General features: G+C 43.1%; 1 protein-coding gene across 1 annotated transcript in view; it reads left to right on the top strand.

The window, feature by feature from the left end:
* Positions 1-15,931: 15,931 nt before the first annotated feature.
* The window catches only part of LOC124777745 (threonine aspartase 1), a 54,498-nt gene continuing 48,753 nt past the window's right edge, over positions 15,932-21,676 (top strand). Inside the window, exons 1-2 of the mRNA XM_047253246.1 lie at positions 15,932-16,084; positions 17,302-17,369. Of these exons, the coding sequence (XP_047109202.1) occupies positions 16,057-16,084; positions 17,302-17,369 (96 nt within the window). The 5' untranslated portion in view covers positions 15,932-16,056. The remainder of the gene's footprint in view (positions 16,085-17,301; positions 17,370-21,676) is intronic.

The raw sequence follows: 21,676 nt of genomic DNA, 5'->3' as shown, positions 1-21,676 counted from the left end.
TTCTTTCTTGGTGTGTGCAGGCCAGATATACTTCCTGCAAGAAATGCAAGCCTTCATGTACTTATGGTCTTTGATTCTGGCGCATAAGTAACAGCGTCCTTTCTTTGGCAGATTATGCACAGCTGCACGTGTTACTTTCCGTCACGGCTCCGTAACGTTGTTTCCTCTGCTCACAGCACCTTGATTTTGATTACACTCATACCCAAAAGTTGATAATGCTGTAGTGTATTTTGAGTGTAGGCCTTCTCTTCTTTCACATTCATATCATGATGCTGGGTTGACAATACTGTAACAACCTTTCCTTTCTTAGGCACGTAACCGACTAAAGTGGCATCATCACTAAAGGCAAATCGGATTATTCCCAGTGTAGCTTTTTTTAGAGAAACAGGATGGAGTTCTGTAGGAACATCGCATTTGTCACTTCGAATTGTACCAACTGTGGTTATTTTCTCTTTCAAAAGATCAGGTGCGAGTGGAACGGTAGTGAACTTTCTGTCCATGGTAACATTTCTTCCAGATTGTTTCAAGTTAGACATTTCAATCAATCTTCTAACTATTTTAGGGCCACTGTTATGGTTCTTCTCATTAGCATGCTTTCCAGTGTAGGGGTCCACAATGAAGCAGTATTTCGTATCTGAATCACATAACAGGTACACCTCTATTCCATATTTTCCTGGTTTTATTAGAATATATAGCCTGAATGGGCATCGCCCATGGAAGGCCAGAAGTTCTTCATCCACTGTGACTGACTCATTAGGATTATAAAACTCAGGAAATTTATTAACTATCATGTTCCATATATCTGTGATAGGAGCAAATTTGTCGGTCTGTTTTCTAGCTGCTCGAGTTAGAGCATCATCAAAACGCAAGCACTTCAGTAAGAGCCTCAGTCTATGCTCCGAAAAAGAAGCTCGGTACATCGGAAAGTTTTCTTTACTAAATATATCACGTTAACTGTCCTTGTTCTGTCTATGGACTCCACAGTTCAATAGGATTCCAATTGCTGACACAATTTCTTCCCTTTCAAATGCTTTCGAATTTTTTATGAAAATATTTTCAGATGATTCCCTAAGATTTCCAAGCTTTTGATTGGTACACATCAAAATGTTATCCAGGATGTTATCATCGAAGTACATGAGAAAAGCTTTACCTGGTGTATCAGGTTTTATCCGTGGCTTAGTTCCTTTCGGGGTTCTCATTACGTTAGCAACAGACCTCCTCCTTTGATTTATGTAAGGGCTTCTCTTCCATATCATACTTGACGGAGCCACCATGTCTTTTTCAAGTTGATCAATTTGTGCTTTCGGTCTGGGTCGTCTTCTTGTTGGTTGAATATCTATAAAAATATGAAAACAGAACCGAACACCAGCAAATTAAGCACTCTACCGAGACACACATCCTAATATACTCCAAAATATCTGCAAAAAGTAATCAAAATCAATACTTACCCTGTTCACTTTCATCCAACTCGCTGCTGTCAGAAAATACTTGATCTGGAATTTCCATTACTACATCTTGAGTTTCACTGCTTGAGCTTTCAGATAGTTCACCACTAAATTCATTGTCTGAACTCTCAAGCAAATTTCTAATTTTGTCATCTGTCAGTTTCATCTTCTTGTAGATTCTGGCACAAAGATATTACCTTCCGCTCACCACACTGTTTACCAGTTGACTACGAGTGGTGATTGTTGACCTGCTACACCTTCAGTTATAACAATCACTATAACTCAACAATGAGTGAAAACCAAAAGCTGTTCTTATTGTAGATTGTAGCAATTATAATTACGATAAATGTCATGTATTTATTAAATAAACTACTGAATACGACAGGAGTTTTAGCCTAAAAATTCCGTTGGGGTCCTGTCAGCCGTTGACGAACAATGTACACCAAGCTTTAAATTCTGTGGTAATAAGCTGAGTGACCTACGGTTCTCTAGTGATTTTGGCTTATCGTTCTTGGGCATTGTTCAAATTAAGCTTCATTTCTACTCAGAATGATATGTATCTAACTACAGAGAACTTGATGGTGTTTGTAAGAACCAGAATAATGTGATTCTTGAGTTTCTCCCAGCGTATTTGATAATCAAAATATCCACGGGTGTGCTGCCGGTCTATAGTGTCCAACGGGCACAATATTTCGGCGATCATACATGTCGCCATCATCAGGTGAACTGATGGACTGAGCTCCTGTGAACGTGCCGGCACGGAGATCCATATGCTATGGCTGCTCAGAGGGAACTGGGTTCAGTCGCTCGCTCTTTACCTAACGAACCTGCCCTGGTTCGTTGTGGATGCAGGCTAAGCACTTGGTGCTACTCCTGCTAGTACTTTGGGTTAGAGATTTTTTTTGCCTGTCTTTATGGTCTGTCCATACTGGACGCTCTTGGCGTCCTGAGTGTGTTCCTACGTGTTACTTGCGTAACGGATCAGGCCAACGTGTAGTTGGCCTGTGGTGTATTTGTTGGCCCAGGTCCTTTATGAGCCGGTTATGCGAGGTTTCGGCCTTCGCATAGAACAGCCTGGCTGACTGTTGGAACCTATTTTTGAGGAGCGGAATGCCTGTTTGCTCGTGAAGTTGAGCCGTGGAGTACCGCCTAGGAAGGCGCAGAGCGAGCTTCAGCACTCGATTCTGCACCCTCTGTAGTGCTCCGGTGTGTACATCTGCTGCATTTCCCCACACCACTGCCGCGTACTCCAGCACTGGTCTTATAAGTACCAGGTAGAGTGTAATGCCATGGTGTGGGGGAAGGGTCGATGTGGGGTTTAACAGAGGGTACAGGACTCTTAGTCGTCCTATAGCTCTGTCCCGGACTTCCTGGATGTGTGGTCGCCATGTGAGCCTTTGATCGAGGGTGACCCCGAGGTATTTTCTGGTCTTGCTCCATGGGATGGGGCCTCCCATAATGCTGACCGGTTGGAGATCGGGCGGCAGTGCTCTTCTCGTGAAGATCACTGCCTGGCTCTTTGCTGCATTGTACTTGAGCCGCCACTTTCTCAACCATGTGCCCAGGACATCACAGCCTATCTGGAGTTGCCTCCTGGTCTCCGCTGCATTCATACTCTGCACGAACAGCGCGGTATCATCGGCGTATAGTGCCATCTTTGCTCGCGCTGTCTGCGGGGCGTCTGCAGTGTAGGCTGTGTACAGTAGAGGGCCTAAAACAGATCCTTGCGGTACTCCTGCTCGGATTTGTCGTCGTGTTGACTTTCCGTCATCTAACCTGACGTGGAAGGTCCTTGGGTCCAAGTACGATTTGATTAGCACTCCGTGTGACGTCGGTACCCCGTGTACAAAGAGCTTGTACATGAGGCCGTCGTGCCACACGGAGTCGAATGCTCTGGTGACGTCTAGGAATACTGCCCCTAGGTATTCCCTCGTCTCCAGTGCTCGCATGGCTTCCTCGACCAGTCTCATGAGCTGGTGTGTTGCGGAGTGGCCGCTGCGGAAACCAAATTGTTCATCTGGGATGACACCTTCTGCTGTGAGGTGTTGTAGGAGCCGTTTGGCGTACAGACGCTCGAACACCTTTGAAAGTGACGGGAGTAGACTGATCGGTCTATAGTTGGCGGCATGTCGTGGGTCCTTGTTTGCTTTGGGGAAGGCTACCACTTCTGCGTGTTCCCACTCAGAAGGGTAGTTCCCTGTGCGAAGAACCCAGTTGAATAACGCTGCTAGTGGCTGGTGAGCCCCTGCAGGTAGGTTCTTAAGTAGCGGGTTGTCTACTCCGTCACTGCCTCCTGCTTTCCTGGTGTTGAGTGTCTGTAGTTCCGCCGCCGCCACTTCCTCTTCCGTGATTGGCTCTATTACATCGTCCTCCTCTCGCACCGTCAGGAAGATAGGCAGTTGCTCCTCTACTCCACGGATGTGTTCCAGATCGAGGTGGTCTTCGACAGGCGTGAAAGACTCCTCAAAGTGGTCAGCCAGGCTGCTTGCTTTTGCGTCGGGGCTGCAGATGATGTCCTGTCCGACATGTAGCGGGGGGACCCGTTGTCGTCGGCGCAGGAAGGACTTCACCTTGCGCCAGGCGCTGCCGTCCTCTGGGTTTAGTGTTTCCACCAGATCGGCCCAGTTTCGATTTCTGTATGCCTCAACCGCAGCCTTGATCTCCCGCTGCACGCGATTGAGGCGGTTTTTAGTGGCTGGTTGACGTGTAAGCTGCCATTTCCTGAAAACTCGGTTTTTCTCCCTGATCGCTTCACGTATTTGTGGTGGGAGGCGACGGGAGTGATCTGGCTGTTGTGGTGGTGGAGGTGGGGTGGCTGCTTCAGCTGCTTGTAGTAGCTGGCGGTTTAGTAACCGCAGGGCAGCTTCGGCGCCCACTTCGTCCACTTTTGGTGCATCTACTAAAAGGGTGGTCACGCCCTCTTGGTACCTGTCTAGGTCCATGTGCCTGTAGTTCCGGTGACGCGGTGGTACTGCTGTGCCTATTATGTCTATGTCCTAGACCACAGGCACGTGGCCTGACGACAGAGCACGTCGAGTGCTAGCTGTTACGTGATGCTCTATTCCCTTGATGAGGGCGATATCAAGTACGTCTGACTGTCTATGGCCTGGGAAGATGGTGTGCTCGTATGGCCCTAGGACGTAGGCGCCATTCCTAAGTGCGGCTCGGAGGAGTTGGCGGCCGCTGATGTTTGTGAGGCGCTAGTTCCATTGCGTGTGTTTCGCGTTGAGGTCACCTGCAATGAACACTCGCCTCCCCACTGTCAGCAGCTCGTCGAAGTCGTTGGCTACAGGTTGCCCCTGGGTGGTCTATAGACCGACACGAACGTGATCTGCCCGATGGCAGTGTTCACGTTCACCCCAGTGGCCTCTAGGGTGTTGAGGTCTGGTAGGTGCGCCTGGTGGTGTTTGATTGTCCTTTTGACGTAAACGGCCGTGCCTCCTCCAGCCTGTCGTAGTGGTAGCATGAGTAATTTGCTACTTTGACGTTTACGCCAGGCTTCAGATGAGTTTCGCAGATGAGGCAGATGTCAATTGCCTCGTCGTGCAGAAACTGTCTAAATTCGCCCTGCTGGCGGTACAGTCCGTTTGCATTAAAGCCACAAACGGTGAGGCCATGTATGAGGCCATTATCCATGGCAAGGCGTGGAGGGGACGGTACCGGCCTGGAGGGCCGCTGTGACTGCCGTGACCAATACTGGCAGTTGTAGCACAGTGCTGAGTGAGTGCAGGAGTGCACTTAGTTCGTTCGGCTCTGCTGGGGTAGAATGGGTGGCCGCAGTTGCGGTCGGGAGTGCCTGTGTGGCCGAGTTTGGCTCTGCAGGCGTTTCTGGTGGTGGGTTGGCGCGGGTTGGGCGCTCTGTGCGCTGTTCACGCCTTCCTGTCTCCGCCTGAGTGGTGGCTCGCTGGGCTGGAGGGGTGGCCTCGGCTGCTTCAGGTGTTGCGGTCGCGTTTGCTGCCTGTCGGATTTGTTGCGTTGCCTTGGTTCCCCTGGTGGTGGAGGCGAAACTGATACCTTGCTGTACCTTACGCGATGTCACAGCTTTCCCTCCTTTTCCTGTGTTCTGTCTGAAATCAGGACAGCCCCTGTAGCTAGCCACGTGGGGCTCGCTGCAGTTGCAGCACTGTGGTTTCTCCACCAGAGGCTTTTTGCATTCTCGGCTCTGGTGTGCTCCCGCGCATTTTACACAGCGGGGCGGCATGGAGCAGAAACGAGACACATGGTCCATGCCCTGGCATGAAAAGCATTGCACTCTTCTGCCTTTTGCTCTGAGTGGTTCCACCTCTACCCCCACTAGAGCAACCTCCTTAAGTTGGAAGATTTTTCTTGCTTCTATGTTGTCTGGCAATACAACCAGGAACAGGGGCATGTCTTTCCTGGTCCTGGGTGATTTCATGAGGGTGACTGACTGGGCACTGTAACCCAGCATGTGCCGCTCCTCTTTGAGATGGTCTGGCTCCATCCTAATAGGAAGGCGCCAGAAAACCACCATTAGGAGTTTGATGGGTTCTGCGTTATGCGTGTAACAGCATAACCCGTCTTCCTGGATTATAAGCATGGCCTTCATGTATTCAGCCATGTTCGAGAGTGAGATCCTGTAGAGATCGTTCCCTTGCTATCTTATTTTTGAAGAGGATGTCACCTCTTTGAACTTCTCTAGCAAGGACCTGAAGGTGTCCTTCCAGAGTAGGACGATTGGCGGGGGGGCAGGTAACTTCTTGGCTTGTGGTGCCTGCTGCTCCGCTTCCATGGTCTCTTCTTCAGGTGGATCTGAAAAAGAGATGTGCGTCCCTATTGGCTGCACCGGTTCGAGCTTTTTTGCCCGTGCCGTGTGCCTCCGTTTTGGGACGACAAATCCCTCTGTGTCTTCGTGGGTGGCCTTGTTGTCGTCAGTGGCGCCCTCTGGTATGTGCGGCTTCTTCTTCTGTTGTAGCCTGTTAACAGAAGATGCGCAAGCGGACGACTCATCGTCGTCAATCACATCTGCAGGTCTCTTTCAAGACGGTAGCGAGTATTCCATAGCCTCTCCCTCCCGGATTAATTGTTCCAGGTTGGCCTCTGGAATGATCTCACTCGGTTGAGGCGCAGCTGGCAGAACAGCAGCCTCTTGATTGGCCTGTACCATTGGGGCGGACAGCAGGACATTAGCTGTTTGAGAGGCCAAGCCTGGTGGTGCTGCTCCCTTCGGGGCCGCCTCCGGCAGTACAGTGACCTCTTGCCTGGACACGACTGGCGGGGCTCCCGGCGGTATCTTGGCCTCTTCACTGGCTGTGCCTGGCAGTGTGGCGGCGAGTTCGTACATCATGAACCGCTGGTAAGCCTTCTCGGCGGCCTCACATTTGGACGCCGAGGTGGGGTTTAACTTCCGGTTCATGATGGCGAAGAGTTCAACCCCTGTTAGAGGGCGATAGCCTGTGGGGGCGGCTGAGTTATCGACTTGGATCGTCTCCTCATTTGCCGTGAGTTGTGGGATGGAGGCTGCCGCCGTCAGAGCGTGCTCTGTCGGGACAGCATCCTCCGCGAACTTCTGGTCGCTATTTTGTAGGTCCATCGGGCTGCTGTAAAGTTAGAAGGAAAGATGGTGTTCTTTAACTCTAGTGACCGCGGACTTGTCCCATGCGAAGGGGGTCCTGGATCACGGCGTGCCCTAACGGTCCCTAGGCGCGGCACAAATCGATTTCTGAATCGATTTGATTCGCAGCCGATAGCGTGGAGTACACGACAATTTCGCCGCTGACGCACTCGCAAGCGAGTAGTCAGCAGTGAAGAATCGCTGAAGCTTCCGTTACACACTCGCCAGTGACCACGTGCCTTGAGAAAGAAGCGCGAACAAAGACGCGCGGGAACAAAGGCGCCAGCGAGACAAAGCGGAGCGGTGAGCCAGAGCGTCCTCTCGCTACGGCGGCTCAGCGCGGGGGGTTTGGTCGCGGCGGCGGCCGATTTAAATACCCTCCGCCCGCGGCGCGCTCCCTCCGTCGTCCGCGCCCCGCACCACGGCCGCGCGGTGGAACAGATCGCGACGGCGTCTGAGATGACGTCGGTGTGATGGCTAGCCCACTCTCACCGGTGGCAGCGAATTTGTACATGGAGAACTTCGAGGAGGAAGCCCTGTCGTCATCCGTATGGAAACCTACTTGCTTTTTCCGTTACGTGGACGACACGTTCGTCATCTGGCCACATGGTATGGATAAACTCCTTGACTTCCTTACACATCTAAACTCCATACACCCCAACATCAAATTCACTATGGAGACTGAAACGAAGAGTAAATTACCTTTCCTTCACGTCTTGGTCAAGAGAAGGGCTGACGGTACCCTAGGTCATGGGGTGTATCGGAAGACTACGCACACTGATCTGTATTTGCACGCAGACAGCTGCCACCACCCTTCACAGGAATGGGGTACTTAAAACTCTAGTACATAGGGCGCGCACTATCTCTCACGCAGAGAGTCTACCCCAGGAATTGAAACATCTGAGAACTGTATTTCGAAAAAATGGGTACTCAGAGTGGCAGATTCAACGTGCTCTCCGCCCAACCACTGCAGCACAACCTGTTGAGATGGATGAAGTCACGAGGGAGGAGGTAGGCACTGCATTTATTCCATACACAGGCGCACTCTCGGGGAAAATCGCCCGCATTCTGAAGAAACACCAGGTCGGAACTGTGTTTTGTCCTCCAAATAAAACTCGTGCACTGGTGGGGAGCGCCAAAGATGACCACCGTTTGAGGAAGGCCGGCGTGTACCAGATTCCGTGTCAATGTGGCAAGTCGTATATTGGTCAGACGATGCGTACCGTCGAGGATCGATGGCGTGAACACCAGAGGCACACTCGACTGATGTATCCGAGCAAGTCGGCGGTCGCTGAACATTGTTTGTCGGAAAATCACGCCATGGAGTATGACCGCACGAGGATTCTGGTACAGACGTCGAGATACTGGGACAGCGTTGTTAGAGAGGCCATCGAAATTCGCACCAATGACGACCTCATAAACCGTGACTGTGGCTATAATCTTAGCAAGGCTTGGGAACCAGCGATCGGGTTAATCAAGAGTAAATCGAGCAAACGTATAGTTGTGACGACCACGGCGGACAGAGCCATCACACCGACGTAATCTCAGACGCCGTCGCAATCTGTTCCACCGCGCGACCGTGGCGCGGGGCGCGGACGGCGGAGGGAGCGCGCCGCGGGCGGAGGGTATTTAAATCGGCCGCCGCCGCGACCGAACCCAGTTCCCTCTGAGCAGCCATAGCGTACGGATCTCCGTGCCGGCACGTTCACAGGAGCTCAGTCCGTCAGTTCACCTGATGATGGCGACATGTATGATCGCCGAAATATTGTGCCCGTTGGACACTATAGACCGGCAGCACACCCGTGGATATTTTGATAACCAGAATAATGTTTTGACAACATTCATTGTCTGGTGTAACTCCACAGTCATGGAGCAGATGCTTTATCCAATTGTTTCGAATGTCGGGGGGCATGTTTCACACAAAATGCAATAATCTTCTACTTACCGTAAAGAGGACACATTAAATGCCATCTTTCAGCTGATAATTGAGTGCAGCTTGAGAGCTGGTGTTGATAATCAGTTATTCAGTTCATCAACAGAGGCTTGAAAAACAGCGTCACGTTTCACTTTGTATATGCCGAGGCTGTACAGTTTCTTTACAGTGCTATAGGGTATGACTCACTTCATACAATGGAATGAATATTCCTAATTTTAACATTCTGCTTGTTTTGGTTTAGTTTCTTCTTAAGTTTTCTGTATCCTCAGTGCTTAATTTATAATTAAATCTTCTGTGAGCACAGTCTCATTTATTCATCATCTGGTGTAATTCCACAGTCACAGAGCAGAAGCTGTCTCTAATTTTTATTGAATGCTGAGGGGCATGTTTCTTACAAAATGCAATAACTTGCTACTTACCATAAAGAGGAATGCTAAGTTGCAGACAGGCACAATTAAAAGACACTTACATAAAGCTTTCAGCCACAGCCTGTATCAGCAAGAGAGAAACACACACCATTCATACACATGAGCAAGCACACCTCATGCACACATATTCACCAACTCCAGCATCTTGGGCCAGAATATAACTATCACATGGGATGCATGCAGCAATTTGGATGGGATGGGGAAGGGAAAGGGATAGTAGTGTATGGGTGGGGAGAGAGATGAACGCTGTCTGGTGGAGTGTGCATGGTCTAGAATGCCAACAGGCACAGCGTCAGGAAGTTGTCATGCTGGTAGATGGGGAAACAAGGAGCGAAAAAGACATGCCACTCATAATGTCACAGGCCCAAAGAGGTATGTTTCCTAGCCACCAAAAATCCCAAACCTTTTGTATCTCGTTCAGGTTCACTGATGACAGTTTTGTGATCTGGACCCATAGAAAAGACACTCTACGCTCATTCTTCCACAGCCTCAACACTTTCGCCCTATGTCCTCCACAACCCACTGTGCTAGACGTTATCCTCAAGCTGGAGCAGATGGCTCCATACTAACTTCTGTTCATATTGGGTCCACCAACCATCAACAGTATGCCGAGAATGCTGAAGGGCTTACCAAGGCCTTCACAGTCAGGCATTATCCGCCTAACCTACACTCTTAATCCTCTGACCCCTTCCTGAACCAACTGCAAAGGATTTCTTCTTCCTTCATCTAGAATCAACCTGTACTGGAACAATTTAATGATAAAATCTTCTGAGTCATTAGGCTATGTCATATATCTCTTCAAACTTCTTCATTGTTCAGTTATCCATCAGCTGAGATCTTCTCAAGGAATTTGCTGCTGTCCCTGGGTGGCTGAACAGTTGTCAGTGTCAGATGTGACATACAAAGTTTTGGATTTTTTAATGACTCTCTATAAAACATTACAATCTATAGTTCTCCTTTTATATATGGTCATTGCATATCCTTAGTGATTCATTTAACTTTATTATTGTTTTACAGGAAATTTTGCTCCATCTAGTAACCCAGGGTTTGCTTTTAGTGGCCTGAGGATTGTTTCTTACAATTTTTATAATACATCTTCAAACAATTTGTCATTAACATTTGTTTCCATATAAAATGGACTTCAGTCAGTCTGCTGAAAGTAAGGGTTGAAGGTTTCTAGGACATCATTATTAACTAGCCTGAAAAATTTAAGGGAATATTTAGCATTATCACACAGGTTGATGTCATTTAGTGCAGGCAGTTGTCTAGCATCATCTAAAAGTTTGTTTGAAATTTGACTTACAGTGTTACAGTTGCTCCTGCCTCTGCCAATGAATTTTATATCAGTTAGGCTCTTACAATTACTTGTTACTCTAGTGGGAAAGTGAGCTACTGCAGTCTGGTTGAACTATTCCATCAGTTTCACTGGTTTGCCCTTACTGTTCTCTTTGGTTAAGAAACTGATATTAAAATCATCTATGATGATTAAATCTTCAGTTTTGGAATATATAGTTTATAAAAATACACATTTGTCCTGCAGAAACCCTGTTTACTACCAACACTACAAGTGATCTATCATTAGTGGTAATTTGAGTCCCACATGCTTCAATGTCAAGGGCTATACAGTAAAAAATTATTTTTAGATACTTGAATATGACATTAGTTTTCACATACATTGCAGCTCCAGCTTTATCCTTAATAGTTCTACTATAGCTAGAAGCTAATTTGTAGTCATTAATCTGAGGCATTTCAATTGCACCTCCTACATAGTGTTCCATGAGACACAATACGAATGAGTGGCTTATAGAATCTGTGTCATTTATGCTGAAATTTAAAAACTTCAGTTTGCTTCTGGGAGCCCTGATATTTTAATGGAACACACACACAGTTTGTCGTTACTGGTGTTTCTAATCTCATTTCTGTACTTTGTTAGCTTAACATCTTCCAATGAACCTGAATTTTTGTCCCCAATGAGGCAAATGTTAGTTTCAAGTACACTAAGAGATTTATTTTTACTGTTTATTGTCTGTAAACACTTTCTCTTTCAAGATTTGCCATTAGCATAAAACTCAAGTTCAAGATATTCATACTCATTGTGCCACTGCCTATTATCCTACAAAATCATTTATATTCTTTTTATCATTCAAATTACTGTTTTTGTATAAAATCTTATTCCGTTTGAGTCTTCCTTTAATTATTTTGTTGACATGTTCACAAATAAACTTTTTGCCTTCATAGTTTAAGTGCATCCCGCAGTTGGCGTGTAGATTACAATGCAGCTTACTTACATCAACCATAGCAGTGTGCGTACTCGGAACAAGTTTCTTTATTTTGATGTTTCTTTTCCAAATTTGTTTATTGAGACACAAATTATAAATTAGATTGTGCCTATGAGGCACTGTAGCAGCTAGAGTACTTCTTGGTTTGTTGTCTTCGCTCATGGAAAGCAGAGACGCCCACATAATACTAGATAAAGAAATCTAGTTGAAACCTGAAATTGATAGCAGTGAGATTTTTGGGAAAAACTCAAGTATATATAGAAATGATAGGCAAATGGGAAATGGAGGTGGTGTATTCGTTATAGCAGACAAGAAACTCAAATCCATTGAGATAGAAATTGAAGCTGCATGTGAGATTGTTTGAGCAAGACTCAGCATCAGGGATGGGCATAAAATGATTCGTCTAGTAATGTAATGGAAAACTTTAGAGAAAACCTCTGTTCACTTGTACAAACAACAACAACAACACTGTAATCATTGGTGGAGATAATTAACTGGGAAAATTAGTTTTGTTAGTAGTGGGCATGATCAGACATCCTGTAAAACTTTATTAAATACCTTCTCTGAAAACTAATTAGATCAGATAATTAGTAACTCCATTCATGAAGGAAATATATTGGATCTAATGGCTACAAATAGACCTGATCTCTTTGAGGATGTCCACATCGAAACCAGTATCAGTGACCATGACGTGGTTGTGCCAACAATCATTACCAAAGTACAATGGACAACTAAAACAAGCAGAAAGCTATATATGTTCAGTAAACTAAATAGAAAATCAGTAGTGCCATAGCTCAAAGGGAAACTTGACGCTTTCAGCATAGGTTAGGACCATGTAGAGGAATTCTGGCTCAAGTTTAAAAGAATAGTTGACCACACACTGGATAGATATGTACTCAGTAGAACATTTCATATTGGGAGTCTCCATGGTAAACAGTTACTGTAAAGAAACTTCTAAAGAAACAGAGATTACTGCACAATAGGTGCAAAACACTGCACAGGGCTATAGATAGAGAGATGCTGAATGAAACACACCTGGCTGTCAAGTGAGCAATGTGTGATGCCTTCTGTGACTATCATAGTAGAATACTGTCAAACAACATTTCACAAAATTCAAAGAAATTCTGGTTGTGTGTAAAGGCTGCTACAGGCAGCAAAAGCTGAAATGCTTAACTCTGTTTTCTAAAGTTCCTTTACAAAGAAAAACCCAGGAGAATTGCCCCAATTTAATCCCCGTACCACTTAAAATGTGAATGAAATAAGTATCAGTGTCAGTGGTGTTGAGAAAAGCTAGAATAGTTGAAATTGAACAAAGCTCCAGGCCCCGATGGTACCCCTGTCAGATTCTAAACAGAATGCAGCGGAGTTAGCCCCTCTTCTATCTGTAATCTATCGTAGATCCCTTGAACAAAAAATGTGCCCAGATCTTGGAAAAAGGCACAGATCACACCTGTCTACAAGAAGGATCATACAAATGATCTACAATACTACCACCCAATATTGTTGACCTCGATTTGTAGCAGAATCTTAGAACATATTCTGAGTTCAAACATAATGACGTATCTTGAACAGAATGACCTCCTCAACTCCAGCCAGCATGTATTTTGAAAACATTGATCATGTGAAACCCAACTCACACTTTTCTCACACGACATACTGAAAGCTTTGGAAAAGGCAACCAAGTAGAAGCAGTGTTACTTGATTTCTGAAAATCATATGACTCAGTACCACACTTAAGCTGACTGTCAAAAGTACGATTGTATGTGGTATCAAGTGATATCTGTGAGTGGAGTGAGGACTTTTTGGTAAGGAATCATTCTTCTCACACTCCATACATGTATGGAACAGGAAGAAACCCTGACAACTGGTAAAATAGAACATACCCTCTGCCATGCACCTCATGTTGGTTTGCAGAGTATAGATGCAGATGTAAAATTACACAGAACCTTTAAGCTAACATCTGCTTAATTACTTGCAGCATCATTTGAGCCCATTATACAAATATGCTGTAGTCATTTTCTGGCATTATTTTCATTTGCAGGTTCACATCTAAATTGTTGGTTCCCACTTCAACTTTCACCATACTAGTGATTGCTGTGTCTCGTTTTCTCTCTTGGAACATGGTAGTTAATTTCCTGCCTTGACCATCTCTTAGGAAAAGTTCATAAACATTTTACTTAATGATTCCCGTTCATTAGATAATCACACAAAAAACAGCAGCTGAGAACTTTTGCAAATAAGCTCTTTTTCCCCTAACATAAATATATATAATGTAATTTAAAACTAATTACCACAATTATCAGTTTCATTAGATTAGTGCTAGTCATAATTAGTTGTTAGCATACTCATTTCACATCTCTGAAGGCTCTGCTCCATGATGGAATTTATGGACCATGATGTGAGAACAAATGAATGGATTTTACTTTAAACAAAATCTGGTTATAAAATGACATCTACTGTGATCTTATATAATACAGAAGGCCTTAGAATAAAGTAAATGTGTTTGCAGAGAACTTTACTGTTATGGTTACTTTTGCTGTATGCCGAGTCACAGTGACATTTGTCTGTGTCACCAAGGGCAACACCTGGATTTTGCTGCAGAGGAAAAATAGGATTTAACAAGTTGGTGTCCAAAGGCTTTTGTACTAGTTATTAGCTACTGTCTGGTTTTTGGTTTAATTTACAATTGAGAAATATTGGTTTCATTGTTTAGTGAGAGTAACGGTGATTGATCGTACTGTACCCCACCCGAGTTTCTGGGCAACAATTTGCATTTTTCTTACATGCTGTTATTTTAATTTTCCCTTACTTTGTGTGTCATTTTCAAGTTTGGTGTAAGACATTTTCTTGTGATTTAAACAAAATGAAGTGGATGTATCTCTGAAAGTTAGGACATCACACAACTAAACACACAGCACATACTACAGAAGCTATTTTGTGCTTTTCTTTGGATGGTGTCACTTAAAATTTGCAATATTTTGACAGAGCACCTACTTATCATCTCCAGACAGTAATGTTGTTCGTGGAAGAGCCCTGGAGGGATCTATGCACATAATGGCAGAACACAGAATGCACATATCCCATCTATAAAAAGATGCAAAAGCTATGGACATAATGAAGTAACAGAGGGTAGGAAAACAATCTTCTTCAGTACTGGCATCTGAATAAGAATGCACTATGATGTAAGACAGTACAAACAGACCATGGTAAGGTCCGTAGGTACAAAGCAGTTGACATCAGTTTCCATCTTTGTATCACTCTGCAATTAACTCTTTCGCCATATTCTGTACAATGGTTTCCAGAGTATAGATGCAGATGTTATTTTAATAATGGTTAACAAAATGTGATCCCCTGTTTATGTTAATGAAACTTTCAGTTAGTGTGTGGACAGCATATTTGATAACACTGTTAGAGGAAGAGTTGTGCAGATCTCTGTTATCTTTTGTTCCAATCTGTGTCCTGCATTTGGGCAGTACTCAGCAACGTCTGATTTTGTCGGTTGCCTCATTGTGCATGGTGCTGATCTGTCATACTGCTGCCTTGAAGGACTGATGACGCTGTGGTTTGGTCCTTTTACTCTCCAAACCAACCAACCAGCTACCTTGAACTGTTAATTTCGGCACCGGGTTAAGAGCAGTTTCTAGTTTTTTATTTATTTACTTTCGTGTTCCATAGTTCCTTGAAGCGAGCCTATCGCCAGGATGTAGAACTATCAGGCATGTGGTTAAAAATTAAATGTACACAACACACATATATATTAAGCAAGTTCTACTCGTAATACACAAAAAAATTCCATTTTAATGTATTGCTTCCTGAGCAGTGAGCATTATTTATGGTCAAAGAAGTAGAAGCGAAAACCAATCTACAGGGATAATTTCCATGTCTCTGTATTCGTAGTTAATTTATGTAATATGTATTATTAAATGTATATAAGCCCTAATATAGTGTCTTCTCAGCGTTAATCATAATTAGATTTTATAAATTGTTAAACGTTCCAAGAATCCTAATTTAATAGTTGCCAATACATTCATATTGTTGACGTACATTGAAATATTTTGTACTAAATTAGTTCCGCCGAAACGCAAGTCACTGTAAAATAAGTAATTTTGTTAGCGTAATGCAGGCGTGCTTGTACCACAACTTCCAAATGTGTGTGAAGTCGGCCGTGCTCATATGGACAAGCATATGCAACAGTCATATCACCGTTTTCTTATTATAACATCAGCTGTTTTCAGTGACCTTCGGTACAATACAATTTGTCACTTGTTTTGGGTGCAGCCAGACGCTAGACAGTGATTTGTTTCGCAGCAATGTTTATGTTTTCGTAAAGCGTTTTGAAGTGGTGGCGGAGATATCTTAAAGTGTGTTGGAGTTAGTGCTTCGTTCGTGGGTGACAATGCCAGGGTTTATTGGCGTTCATCTAGGTAAATACGGCGTAAAATGACATTCATCCTAATATGTCAAAATTAATTTTATGTTTTCCATTCACCATTGTTGGGACTGACAGTGGAGGCATAGCGGAAAACTTAAAACTCACACCGTTCTTCTCGATTTGAAATGCGCGTCTGTGTAGCTTATTTCTGTGAAACAGAAGACAAAACATATTAGAAAGCGATTTTCTAACTAAAACAACCACTATTCTATCCTAAGAACCTGATGAATAATATTTGGGCCCTACACGAAGGAAAGCCAAACCCATGAGTTCGTTTTGTTCGATTATGACTCTGCTTTTAACTAGATTAGCTCTGCGGGAGCCGAGTCATTGCAGTCAAGTCGTTAAATGATATCTAATCTTGTGTAATATTTCTGACAAGCCATGAGAGTCGCGTTGCTGAATGGCCTTTGTAAGAAAACCATGATGAAAATTCCAAATTATTGCCAAATTACGGGCATCCAACAATTTTTATTGCCTAGTTTTATTTGTATTTATATTACTGAGTGAATGCTAGAAGGGATAGTCGTAGGTCAGTGTAGTCTGCAAATAATAATACTGTGCTTGCAGTATTTTTTTTGTTTTTTTTTTTGTTTTTGTTGTTTGCTAAATTTCCCAGAAGTGTTTTTTCAGGGCCATGCATAGTGGCGACTGAACTTTATTTATTTAGTGATTTTGATATTTCTTTATAGATGATTTCATTAAACATGTCCAATGGACTGGAGGAAATACATTTATGAAAAGGAGGGAAATTCTGAGAAGGGCAAGTGGTAGGGTAGATATCAGCGGCTGTTCTTACAAGGAAGTCTGGAAGTAGAACCCAGTATTGTTGTTTGTGTGTTAAATGAGCCACTATTATACTGTAGAGTGATCTGAATTAAGTCACTTCTAGCAGTATTCAGTTCACTAGTTTGATACTATTCATAATTTTTTCACATTATTTTGCCCTTACTGAACTACTTATTGTAGATAGTTTCTTACTATCATTTCCTTAGTCTTTTTGTGCGTTCCACAGTAGAAATACTTTTTCCCCCAGTTGTCCATCATTGTTAGATCAGACACTTCTGAACCCTATGATTCCTTGTAATGTCAGCAACATGTATTCAAGTGTCAGCTTGTTTCTGTTAATCTTATTCATATTTTTTCCCTCCCTTGTCTTGTGATTGATGGTTTTGATAAATATGTGTAAAGTGAATTACTGTTTCACAGGTGCTGGTGACCATGCAGAAAGCTTAGTTAAAGAGTATACGAAATTGAGCAACAAAGCATGCAAGAAGGTACATAACATTTTAATTGTTTTCATTGGGAGTGATGACTGTTGACAATTGCTGGATGAAAAAAAAAATGATTCAGCAGTGAGAAAATTTTAAATAGACCTAAACAGTTTCTCAAGACTATTTAAGAATTTTTTCAAATTCACCTTTGTCCCAATTCCTTCCTCTTCACTCATTTAACGTACATCCACATTATTTTCTGTACACTCTCTCTCTTCCTGTTCTATTACCCTCCCCCTCCCATTCTATTCCCCCTTCCTTGTCCACTTCATGTGCTACACACAACTTTCCCTTCATCTACCAGGATGGGCTTATAATGCTATTTTCATGTTCATTTATTTACTGCCTCTCTTTCCCAGCAGTTCCCCTCCATTTCCTTCACCCCTCCTTTCATGGCACCTCTTCATTTTTCTCATCCACTCCTTTCGTCACAACTCCACATCCCATTTAGATTGCCATGTCAGGACAAAGTAGCTGTGTAAGTTTGCATTAGTGGTAACGGGTATAGTCTTTATTGTACGTATTTATTTGTCCATAGGCCATTAAGTATAACAGCAGTGTATGTGCTATATACATTACACAAATAATATATACAAATACAAAACATTAACAAAGTAAGATTGACTTAGTTGTGGATAGGGCACGAAGTCAACCAGGGCCTAATCAAAGGAATGATCCCAGCATTCATTTTGGTAACTTGGGAAACCATGGAAAATCCCAGTCAGGAAGGCCGGACAGGGAATAACCTCGCTCCTCCAAAATGTGCTTTGAGTACATTAAGACTGGCCTAGCCATCTATGTGATTGGAACAGGAATCACAAATACATATTCTACATTGCAAGTGCAACATGTCAAAGAAGTAAATTAATGATGTAACATGGACATGAAATTTTGAAAATAAAAATGTTCCGTGGGAATGTGAAAACACGTGAACACACTACATAACACAGCTGAAAAGTACAACATGTACAATAAGTAAACATTGATGTAACTAAAACATGAAACTTTGAAGTAAAACACCTCTCAGAAAATAAAAGTATGTGAACATGCTAGCTAACACTGCTGAGAAGTATAAAACACAAAATCCTGCCAACACTTGCACCAGCTCCCTTCTCAGGGGAGGCATATTGCACTCATCTGAAACACAGGAAACAGAAAACCAACATCAGAAACATTCTTTTGCCAAGAAAAACACATCATAGATGGTACAACACTTGACAGAAATTAAAAAACTCAACAAGAAATGTAGCCTAGTATTCCTGTAAGCTAACATATTTAATTAAACATTGTAAAAACACGTCTCAGCAAGAAATGACTTTTCAATCTACTCTAAAAGCTGTTTCCATCTCCAATCTCTTTAGTTATATAATGTTACTTATAATCCGTCTTGATTGCAAAAATGTTTATTCACATGACTGGTTTCGGATCCTCTAGAACTATCTTCAGATCTGTCCGGCCCCGGTAGCTGAGTGGTCAGTGCGACGGCCTGTCAGTCCGAAGTACCCGGGTTCGATTCTCGGCTGGGTGGGAGATTTTCTCCACTCAGGGACTGGGTGTTGTGTTGTCCTAATCATCATCATTTCATCCCCATCGACGCGCAAGTCGCCGAAGTGGCGTCAAATTGAAAGACTTGCACCAGGCGAGCGGTCTACCTGACGGGAGGCCCTCGTCACACGCCATTATTATTATTATTATTATTATTATTATTATTATCTTCAGATCTGAGACGACAATGATACTAATTTACTATTTCACAAATGCAAACCTTTTTCATCCTATCCGATCAACATCAAATGTACCAGAACGTACCTGCAATTTCTGTTACAGGAGTAACCCATCCACACACAGCAACCTTCACATGCTGCGTCACATTAAGTTGGTTAGCAGAATTCACATCAATTATATTAACTATAAAACTATTACCGACAGGTGGCGTCTGATACATTTGTTACATTACATATGCACAAACTGTATTAAGTAGATTTTTCTAATTTACTTTTATCTCTAAAAATACTTAGTTAACATCTATAGTTGTCAAGGTTAAAATCTGTACTTGTCAAAATTAAAATACACAATAAAATTATCATTTTTGTATGATCGGAAACAAAGGGTGATTTCTGTATCCGTGGCACTGGTGTAGACTTGTTTTCCTCCATGGTCTGCTTCCGTGGTTCCCATTATTTCGGTGTTGTGCCGTGAGCCATTTAGTCATCTGATGTCCATCGCTTGGGTATGAGGGCTGTGCAGGAGGGCCCCATCAGTGACGTTAGGTGCTGCACGCATCTTCCAGCTTATTCACTGTGCACCATCTCTCATCCTTCGGCTTGGACTTCTATATGCAACAGTGATCATCTCAGTAAGTCGTCATAAATACTAAAATAGGTGTTATGATTGAACTCACTGTGCTCATTGAGGATTAAATCCAGATCTTTCTTTTTGTGGGTGTATATTTCAACTGCTTTCAAAATGTTAAGAAACTGTCACTTATGAGCTCTATGTAGGATGTCTAAGGTTTGTTCAATGTTTGTGTCTGAATGCTTTAAGGCAGCCATATGAGCCCCAAATGCTGCTTTGTTTTGAGAATAGTTGTGCTCCCTGAATCTGATTTCAAAGTTCCTACCAGTCTGCCCTATGTATTGTTTATAGCAGTATTCACATTTGATCTTATATACACCTGAATCCTGAAATTTATTCCTACTATTGCATATTTTGTGCCAGAGCTTCAATTTTAGCATGTTATTTGTTCGGAATAGTTTCGGTAATAGTTTTATAAGTAATATAAATGATGTGCATTCTGCCAACCAATTTAATGTGATGCAGCATGTGAAGGTTGCTGTGTGTGGACGGGTTACTCCTGTAACTGAAATTGCAGGTACATTCTGGTCCATTTGATTTTGATCGGATAGGATGAAAAAGGTTTGCATTTGTGAAATAGTAAATTAGTAGCATTGTGGTTTCAGATCTGAAGATGGTTCTAAAGGAACCGAAACCGGTCATGTGAATAAACATTTTTGCAATCAAGACAGATTATAAGTAATAATGTATAACCAGTGATTGCGGTATCCCATCAGACATTATGTTTGTTTTTGCAAAGCTCTTTAGGTATGTTGGCAATGCATTATATAGACTAACACCAGAGTAGATCACCCATCTTTGAGTATGAGTTGTTCTAACTAGGTCTCTATGGAGAGACCCACATTTTTGAGTATTATAAATATGATAATCAGAGTCAATTTGCAGGTCACCAAGTCTAGCTGTTGTCCAAAGCTGATTTAACACTTTGAGTCCCAGCAATGTAAAAAAATTGAACTTTTACAGAAAACTGACATTTATTATCAGAGTAAGCAACAAATACAAGAAGAAATTGATAAAAGATAGACAATAAATTGTTTTAATGAGGTGGTTCCCCTTTGGAAGCATTGGGATGTACAGTTTCCAACCATCCACCATTTCACGAGGTTTGTTTGTCAGCAATTTTGCGTTTATATTAGACACAGTCCCATGAACTCGTAACGCCTAAAACAAATTATGTAAAGAGTCCAGCAATAAAGCCTTCCTCATTTTAATAATGTGTCACAGAAAAACTGCAAAAATTTACTTCTATTTATGAAAAATACATACTGTGGCATTTTGAATTACTGGGTTTTAAAAATTATATGTACTAAATAATGTTCTCCATTGTCAACACATTGACAAAGTCTATCCTGAAGGTTCTCCATACATCTTCATGTCAATTCTCTTGGAATGGATGTCACTTCTTGGGTAATGGCCTCTTTAAGTGCTTGCAGTGTTGTGAGACAATGTTTGTACACTAGAGCCTTCACATGTCCCCATAGGAAAAAATCACAAGGTGATAAATCAGGCGACATTGAGGGCCACGCAATGTCTCCACGCAAAGAGACAAGATGACCAGGAACAAACTTGCGCAACATTTCCATAGAATGCTGAGAGGTGTGGGATGTTGGCCCATCTTGCTGGAACCACAGTTCTTGATCTTCATGATTAGAAGTAAAGTGGCTTAGCCTAGGTTGGAGGAAGGTCTCTAGCATGTGACAATAACAGTTTGAATTAACCATTATTGTGTGGCCACCTTCTTCGAAAAAATACTCTCCCCTCACAAAACATTCACCAACAGCACACCAAACTGTCACATGAGGGCTGTGTAGTGGTCACTGATGAATTTCACAATGGTTTTCTGCAGCCCAGTAGTGGTAATTCTATTTGTTTACAGTTCCTGATTAAGTGGAAATGGGTTGGTTTGTGGGGGTTGAAGGGACCAGAGTACAAAGGGCATTGGTCTGTAGAAGTGG

This window comes from Schistocerca piceifrons, chromosome 2, assembly GCF_021461385.2.
Source record: "Schistocerca piceifrons isolate TAMUIC-IGC-003096 chromosome 2, iqSchPice1.1, whole genome shotgun sequence".
Classification (NCBI taxonomy): domain Eukaryota; kingdom Metazoa; phylum Arthropoda; class Insecta; order Orthoptera; family Acrididae; genus Schistocerca; species Schistocerca piceifrons.
This window is presented reverse-complemented; position numbering and strand designations above follow the sequence as displayed.